The sequence below is a fragment of the Gavialis gangeticus genome, unplaced genomic scaffold (assembly GCF_001723915.1).
Source record: "Gavialis gangeticus isolate Ggan-Ray unplaced genomic scaffold, GavGan_comp1, whole genome shotgun sequence".
In the NCBI taxonomy this organism is placed as follows: Eukaryota; Metazoa; Chordata; order Crocodylia; family Gavialidae; genus Gavialis; species Gavialis gangeticus.
This window is the reverse complement of record NW_017729008.1, coordinates 36,370,777-36,379,893: the sequence shown is the minus strand read 5'-3', so window position 1 is coordinate 36,379,893 and position 9,117 is coordinate 36,370,777. Positions and strand designations below refer to the sequence as shown.

Below are 9,117 nucleotides of genomic sequence, written 5' to 3'. Positions count from 1 at the left end.
TCACGTGAAAAATGGTGACATTACGCTAAGGCACACAGTAGTCTACTGCGCATTTAAGCATCACTAAGAAAGCATGGAAATGCACTACTGTGCAGTAGCACAGTCTAATGCACATTAATTTAGTACCTCATATTGGAGGTACTAAATTTAATGCACATTAGGAAAGGTGCACTAATGCACATGTAGACGTGCCCAGTGTGGCAGCTTCTTTAGTTTCAAACCTCTTGGATTTGCACACATTCCTGACTTTCACTTTCAGTTTTAGGTTCAACCCAATGACTCATCTGCAAAACTCAGGCAAAGCCAGTGAGTTTCACCTGGATTCATCTGAAAGAACAAATTCCTCCAAATATTATAAATGCCAGGGGGTTGCCTACAGCTCTTGCTTGAAATGCAGCAAGGTCAACTACATATAGGTTCATGGGTTTTGCAACAGCTACATGTCTCAGCTCAGCTACAAAGGCCATTCATCTCCTCTGGTTTTATCCATCAAATGGCAGAGATGATGCCCTTATCCAGGGGAGGATTCATGCCGGGACAGGGGAAAGGATGCTGACTCATCCACCCAATCATGAAAGGTGCCAGGCTTTCTGCATTAAACGTGGAAGCAGTTGGTGGACAGACGGTTTCAAAACAGGTTGCTACATTGTGAGTTGGCTTTTAGCCTATGTTCCAGTCTGCAAATCTTGTGCATTCCCTGGAGCTTTTGCAAAAATGTCTCATTGCATGAAGCCTTGACCTACAGCTGTGTAGGCTGCCCATTTTGTTTTCTCCACTCATTGTTAGTAAAACCCCTTAGGAAGATGAGAAGAGACAGGAAGAAAAAACATTTCTTTAATAATTGACTTCTTTAATAATAATAAAAAGTTCACTCAGAGGCAGCAGTTTAGCGCAATGCTATTAGGCAGGTCAGAGCGATGTGTTTTCAAGGTGTCCTGTTATTGTGCTGTCCCGAGATATTACATTTTCTTGCCAGACAGATTATTTCGTGCCTGCTTATATCACCTACTGCAAAAGTATGAAGAGAGCAGAAGATAAAGTCAACCTACTCCTGTTTCTTCCCTCTCATCCGTTGGTTTGATCAAAAGAATTTGACTTGGTGTCAGATTCTTATTAAAAGTAATAAGTGAAACAGCCTCATCTGGGAACCGGTCATAGGAGAGAGAGAGCCAGTGACTTTCAGGTGGCTGATTCATCTCTGATCATAACAGACTGTAAGTGGTTACCATTTGCCGACTGTTGAGTGAGCAACAGCATGTGCAACGAGTCCCTCCAGTTCTCAGGGGCAAGCGTGCACAACAAAAAAGGTGCGGCTCGTGGCAGGGGTTAATAACCTAATAAAGTATCTCTGCAAAGAAGCCAAAGCCCAGAAATACACAGGCTAAGCAGCGGTTCATCCGTAGAGGTGCACAGTTGTTAATTCTCATAAAAGTAATGAAAAGTTTCACTTTTTGCGGGGGTGTATTTCTTTAAAGGCTCAGTTCCTGGAAGCGAGAGATTTCAGGAAAATGCCGGCATTTCTTTTTTTTTCAAAAAATGTACATATCTAGTAGAGGGAAGCTCTAAACCACGACCTTGGAGGCTCAGCAATCAGAAGGCAAACAAAAAGGAGCCCTCCGTTTATTTTCTTTTTAATGTTATTATGTTTAAGCCAGCTTCGTGGTTTCTGAATGCTGGAGGTTGATCCTGCTGGAGATGGCTGCTGCCCATCAGGGCTGGAGAAGATTGGCAGCGCGGGGGGGAACTTCAGTACTACCGTTCAAGTGGTGCCTGCTGTGTGGATAAATAGACAGCTCTCCGCTCGGGATCGTCCACCACCACCACCAAGGTTATTCAGGGCCACACACATGCACCCAAAGCCACACACTTGAAGTGTTCGCTCCCACGTAGAAAAATAAATATGGTGTAGGATACATACCAGCCTCTGCAATAACCTGCCTTGTCTTGGGACTCTGCGTGCCACCTGCAAAGGGTTAAGGGAACATTGTAACTCAGCCCATGCCGTTTTAAGTTCCTGAAAGGAAGATTTGTCGTTTGTTTAACTACGCCGTGGAGTCCGTCCAGGCTTGGGTTAGTGATGGATGTTGTACAGTCGGGGTTAAGTGATCCCTTTGTTAAATTTAAACTTAAAAGTACACATCTATTAACAGAGCTGCAGATCAAAGCTGTGGAATGGAATTTGGCTTTTGCCGGCTCAGTGCTGTGTGGGCTGCGCGTTTGAGTGCAGGGTGTCAAATGCTGGGTGTGCTAGGTCTGGACAAGCCAAGGCAAGGACCTGAGTGCTCTCATATTTCATCTTGAATGAGGGCTTCACCCTATGGCACCATTCACCTCGGGATCTCGAACTGTTTCACAGCCAAGAACCACAGAAGTAGTATTATGCCCATTGCATTGCAGGAAAAACTGAGTCTCAAAGCGGCTAGCTGGGGTAACTTGCCATAGTGGCATCAGTTTGACGTCTGACCAATGACTCCTGAAGATCTGCCCCTCGCGACTCTGCGTACAGGTGAAAGCTAATTAACAAAATATTCTGAGAAGCTCTAGCTTTCCATTTAATTCACGGGGGAACAAGGAATGAAACTGTTTAAAAATCAGCTAGGAGGTTGATGGATTAAACAGAGCACCCATTAGTTACAACACAATCACATCTGTTGTATCAGCTGCCACCAGTAGTAATAGCCCCTCTGAGTTAGCATCCGAAATCTGCAGCCAAGAACAAGACATAAAACAAGACATAAAATGTACATCTCTCTTAGTGAGGCCAGGATGATAATAATTAAAATGCTTTCCCTTGATGACTTCAAATCACCCCCAAAAATTCATGCATACCAGGAAATGATTAATGCAAAGAAATCAACTTATTCAGTAAAATATTGGTGAAATTCCAGCTACCGGAGGAATGCAATGACATTCTTACTCAAGCTGTTCTTGTTAGTTTCCACAGAAATAACAGATTTTCTTGCCAAAGAGATGATTGTATGTCTGTTTACACCAAGGCTTGCAAAGAAATTAAACCGTTTCCAGTTCTAGCACATGCAGTATTTGCTCTGCTATTGCTTTGATCAACATCTCGTAAAACTGTCATACAAGAAAAATGGGTCACTGAGATTGAGGATTTAAAAAAAACAAACCAGAGACAAGTTCTGGGATGACATAAATCCTCGTGCTTCAGAACTAATCTATGTAAAAGTGTTAGAAAATGTTGGTACATGATCCCATCCTTTTCTGCTGTAGGATTTCTAGCCCACCCCTTACCGAGGCATGTGGCTTTGGTCACAGTCAGAGATAGGATTTTGGACCTGACGGGCCACTGGTTTTATCCAACAAAGCAATTCCTACATTCTTAATGGAAATCAGACAAAAAAGTCTTCCCTTTCTGAAGAGCTGGTTCAAATGCAACCCATTCTGGTAGCAATTCAAAGATGCTGTCATCTAATAGCTTTGGAGCGGCACACACAGAAAGCTTTTGGTGTTGCCCTCCAGCTCCCAGTGAACAGCTTCTTTCTCAGAAATAATGATCGCTGATACAACTGACAGTAACCAATAGCCTTGTTTTCAGTCTTAGCAGAGGAGCCCAGAACTGAAGGGGCTATGGAGACTGAACTACCAACCAAGAGGTTGTCTCTCCAGGTCACAGCCGGGGAGAGCTGTACTGCTGCCAAGCATGCTGTACCTCTCCCATAGATAAATAAAGCTTTCAGTCACAGCCCAAACTCCCATGATTTCATAGATGTGCGAGATACCATTCCTGGGGGCAATTCACCCCACTGCAGAACACCCACACAAAGCAAATACATCCTGCTTCGCCCCTCGGAGAGACCGAAATGGTGCATAGTTTGTAGCACAAGAGTGGACTCTTCCCTAACTGCCCTCTGCGATACTAAATTAGCATTGCCAAAAATAATGCAGAGAAAAAAAAATCATCTTGGACAGTGGTTGAACAATGACTAGCATGTGCTCTGGGGGCAGGAGCAGACCTGTTTGCTCCGCTACTGTCGCTATAAGGAGAAGCAAATGACTTACAAGGAACAAAGCCCTGAACTCTGTCTTGGATGTCCCATAGATCTGTCTATAGAGAGAGCTCAACTGCCAGAAGTTATGCACCCCACCTCCCGTTCTAGTTATTGTAGCCAACCTCTTTTGGCACGGTGGACAGGCCTGCCTCCAAAGCGGGAAGCAACAGAGCTGTGTCCACATAGCACTGTGCCCGAGCTAATTAGTTCTGCCATTTTAGCATTGCTGATGAGAAGCAGAGCTGGGGACAGCTGGCCTGGGTATAGCACCACGTAATCACGGCAGTGCTGCTTCTGGGTCAGAAAGCAGCCTGTGGCGATCGCCTGACCCAGAAGCAAGTCGAGTCCATTCCCGCAGTGGTAGGAAGCACCATGCTATATCCTCGCAGCAGATGCGGCAGAACTGTGCCTGGCACCAATCCAGGATCAACTTTCCTATTGTGGATGAAAGGTTTATTTCGAGCAGTTCTCCAAAACCTGTGACTTGTCTCAGAAAGGCTGGCTGCTGGTTGCTTACCTCTAGAGTCCCGTACTCCTTTCCTATAGCATCCTGCGTCTTATGTCATAGTCACCTCCTGTAGCTCCATCACTCATGCTCATGCATTGAGGAACAAAGCAGCAATGTGGAAACCTGCTAACTATTCTTTCTTACAGCAGGGACATTGAACGATCAGATTTGGTCTGCTAGATGGAAGCGGCGGGTCCCTGTATTCTGCCTTCAAGCAGGAGTGGGGAGGGAGCCGCTTCACAGGTTCACAGAGAATACCATGCTGGAAACTGGGGTTGGAGTATCGTACTGACCCCCCAGTGTAACTGGCATATGCCCTAAAGCGTGAGACATGGTACTTAAAAGGCACTAAAAGCCTATTTCTTCCCTAGGACTGAAAACAGCTGGAACTTGGAGATTATTAACATTCGTCATGAGGACTCTGTCCCTTTCCCTGCTCTTTTGAGAGAAATAATTGCTTTAAAGATTAATCTTGCAATCAGCACCCATGGAAAAAATCCATTTTAAAGACACGGGCCATGACCCTGCAGAGAGCTATGCATGTGCTTCACCTTATACAGAGGAGGAGCCTCAGAGAGGCTACTTAGCGCTGCTATGCAGAGGCTTAAAAGTTTGTCAAATTAGAGCTTTGCAGATTTATTTATTGATGGGGAGGACAGAGGGAAGCGTGGTAGACCCAAGGAAACATCATTGGGGGCTTGGACCAGATAAGCCTTGAGGTCCCTTCCAGCCCTACCATCCTATTCTCTGCTCCCGTTGCAGGTCTGATACAATGACTCTGCATCAGGGAATTTCTTCCCCCTCTTCAATGATATCAAATATTTGTATCATCATTTACTGGCTGTAGCATGATAGGGGCTGTGCCATGCTAAGACCTGTTGGTGGCTTCTCAGTATTTCACAAACCAATTGCACTTTCAGAGGCAAGGCTTTCCTTGCTTTCTAGCCCCTTCTTCTACAGGAACTCAGTCTTTAACATACTGGCACTTACTTGGGAGGGAGAAAGTGCTATTTATGGGGAACTTAAGGCCAAAGAAATTAAGTGACTTAACCAAGGTCACACAGGAAGTCTGTGGGTAAGCAAGGAATTGAATATATCTCCTAAGTCCCAACATAGGATTTAACCACTGGCTTATCCTTCCTTTTATTTGCAACCATGCTCTTGCCAGTCCTAGACAAAAAAATGGTGCCTTAAAAAAGAAGATAAGTATAAGCCATGCCATGAAACAGTAGAGCCACCATGTTCTGCAAGTATTCAGCATTTGGGGCTCTAAGAACTACAAAGCACTTTGCAAACTGCAAAGCAAGCAGTGCCCTATGATCGTCGCATCTAGCACCAGCGTGAGAAGCAACTGCTTAACATCAAGCATCTGCACCAGAGTTTAGGACAGGGAGAAAAATACTGTATCCAAATTTTAAGTAGTCAAAATTACTCAAAAAAACTGGAATACAGCCAGGAGACAGCAGTTAACTCCCTCACTCTTGCAAAACCGTGCCATGGGTTTTGTAGTTAACACAGCAGGCTGGGACCCTTGGTGGATCTGGCATTCAAGGGCAGAGGATGCCACCTCTAGCATGGTGCCCTCTACCATCATGACAGGGCATTGGGACTTCACTGGCTCAGACTGCCAGCTACTGAACACGTGTCGCTTCGCCCACAGCAAATTGCTCCTTGAACTCACCCATCAAGGGACTGAACTGGTCTGGTGCCACAGAGCGTGGGAGATTGGATAGTGCCAGCCGATGTAGCTATTGGACCAATAAAAGTATCTAACATGGTCCTGTCTCTTGAAGGATATCTACAGCTTTAGAAGGCACCCATTTGAAAACTTGCAAAAGGTGATTTGCCCTGGGGATTTAAGTGCAGTTGGTGGAAAAGGCACTCACGCACAATATTATGGGAAGTAATATCTCATTGAGCAATATTAAAGGGAAAGAAAATCAGCAGAAATATTCTGTGCTTCTTACTGCTCTATGCAACACTATATACACATGGGGCAGTATCTGACCAACAGCTGAACTTTAATTAACACAGCTGGATTACATTATGGGTCACCTGTGAAGCTATGTAAAGCTTGTGAGGCTTTCCAAATAGACCAGGAAAACCAGAGCTCTCCACCTTACAATCACTGCAACCTGAGTGTAGAGTTCAATAATAAAATAGAAACCACAAGCTAGAAAGGAGGGAAGGCAAATTAGGGGAACTCCCAAGGGAAGGGTTTTGACACCAAGATCATCTGTGTCTATTTGTTGCCACGAATGGGAAACACAAAAATCCCTATTATTGCCTTCGTTCACCTGCAAATAGGTGTCACCTTCACCCCTCGTGAAGAAGGTGCTGGGAGTTGCTGTCACCTGTTAGCACTCAGCATTCACCAAAGCAAAAAGCTCCCAGGAGAGTTGCTTTAAATTAGCCCCTTTCTCCCCCCGGCCAATCAGACTAACACGGATACAAGCCAGAAGAAAGAAAAAATATCATTACTGTTTAAAACTTACACGGTCAAAGTAGTTATAATCCAGCATCAGCTTCTCTTCCAGATACCTAGCTAGGATCTCAGAGTCGGGCTGCCCAAAGGAGACTGGGCAGCTGCAGCAAAGCCACAGCAAGAAAAACATGGCTTGAGGGGCAGCAAGGGGGTCCTTCCCCCTGCAAGTGGAAGAAAAGCCCCTCTTGGTGCCGTGGCTGTTGCCTGCAGCTGGCTGGGATGGAGAGAGACTGCAGGAGAAGCTGACAGGAGCTCTCAGCCTGCACCCTCCCTCCCTCGCCTCCTCCCCATCTCCGGACCAGCCCCTTTTCAGACTCTGGGCCAGGACTGGGCTTTCCTCGCTAACATTTCACCACGGAGCAAAAGCAGCTCCTGGAGGCCAGGTCTGACACCCCAGAACGAACACATGCTGCTGAGTTTTTCTGAACCTGAGCCCAGGTCAGGCCCTAGCAGCTCGGCACCCTCCTCTCGTGCTGCTGCAAGCTGCATCTTGAGCCATTCAGAGTTCCTCTGCCTCCCGCAGCCACCCAGTTCACAGGTTTCTTCCACCACCACCAGAAGCTATCTTGGGTGGCAGGACATCTGCCACAGGTGGGCAGCACACAGCCGCCCCATCCAGGGTCCGCACTAATGCACCTGTCTCTGAACTTGCACTAAACACCTACCTGTATAGAGGGCACTCAGGCACTTTAAATGCTCCTTTAGGTGCTGCTGGCTTTTGCAAACCTCCTTCCCCTTGCTTGCTAGACCTGCTTACACCGAGTTTCCATTGGTAAGCTCTGGGGGGCTAAGTTAACTGCTAACAGTCCTAGCGGGTTGGTGATTCTCTTCCACTGGGGTTAGCCCCTATCTCACTTGCAGGGTGGGATCCCATGGGCTGGTTCACATCTCCCCGCACATAGCACGGCGAGGGCCCCTTTCTGCCAAACTATTAAAGTGCCCGATCAGGAAGAAAGAGACCGGGGTTTAAAACCCACATCTGTTCGAGAAGATCTGAACCCAACTTTCCCGCTGCTGGGGTGACTGTTCCCACCTTCAGACATGGGGGATGGGGGGGTGTTTCTGGGAGGAAGGGCCGAGGCTATCTCTTGGTCCTGCCTGTGGATGCTGTTAAACCTCTATTAGGGCAAGGTCACTGGGCTATTGGAGGTGCTACTGGCACTACCACCCCCCTCCCTCACACATGCCTCCACCTCAGCATTTATCCTGGCTAGCTTGGACAGTCCCTGCTCCACATGCTGGCCTCTAAGGACCCCTTCCTCAGTGTTTAAGTATGTTGGGTAGGGAAACGTGGGGGCCAAATGCAGCGCTGTGAGTGCCAAGAGGCAGCAAACTGCCTAAAAATTAGGCCTGCAATGATGGGCTTTGTAGATTTACAGTGAATCTAGCCCAGGGGTGGGCAAAATGCGGCCCAGGGGCCGGATGCAGCCCACCAGGCCATTCTATCCGGCCCACGGGGCTCCTAAAAAATTTAGAAAATTAATATTAATCTGCCCTGGGCTGCCTGTCATGTGGCCCTCGATGACTTGCTGAAACTCAGTAAGTGGCCCTCTGCCCAAAATAATTGCCCGCCCCTGATCTAGCGCCTCAGCTTCCTCACCTCCCATCAGTTCCCCAACCCTGGGAACTGCACCAGACCCTGCCAAGACCCTGCTTCCTCCCTGAAACAGCTAATCCCAAACCTTGCCCCAGCAACAAGAGCCCTGCTTCCCTCCTTCCTGCTCTGCTGGTGGCAAAGAGCCTCTCCCAGTCCCATCCCATCCCATCCCTTTCCCAAATCGTATGTCACTTGGAAAACCAAGCTAATCTCGGCCCCGGCAGAGCTGAGCCCTGCAGGAGGGAGAGCTGTGAACTGACACACCTCTCAGCTGTCTGAAATGTTCCCTGTGCCAGCTGGCATGGACAGGGCATTTCTCTCCAAATGCATTGAACAGCCTTCAGCCTTGCCATTTATTAGTCTAAAATAAGATGAAAACGTTGCCTGGGGTGAGCACAGTTTTGGCATATTGCACAGTAGCACCCAGAGGTCCCAGCAAAGGGCCCAGCCCGGTGTGCTCGGTGCTGTACCCAGGAAGAGACAGGCTGTGCACCCCAAAGCTATTTACAGTGGA

General features: G+C 47.3%; 1 protein-coding gene across 1 annotated transcript in view; it reads right to left on the bottom strand.

The window, feature by feature from the left end:
- Positions 1-7,258, bottom strand: part of ITIH5 (inter-alpha-trypsin inhibitor heavy chain family member 5) — a 72,094-nt gene extending 64,836 nt beyond the window's left edge. The window contains exons 1-2 of the mRNA XM_019509603.1: positions 7,017-7,258; positions 1,919-1,963 (exon numbers count right to left, since the gene is read on the bottom strand). Of these exons, the coding sequence (XP_019365148.1) occupies positions 1,919-1,963; positions 7,017-7,136 (165 nt within the window). The 5' untranslated portion in view covers positions 7,137-7,258. The remainder of the gene's footprint in view (positions 1-1,918; positions 1,964-7,016) is intronic.
- Positions 7,259-9,117: the final 1,859 nt, after the last annotated feature.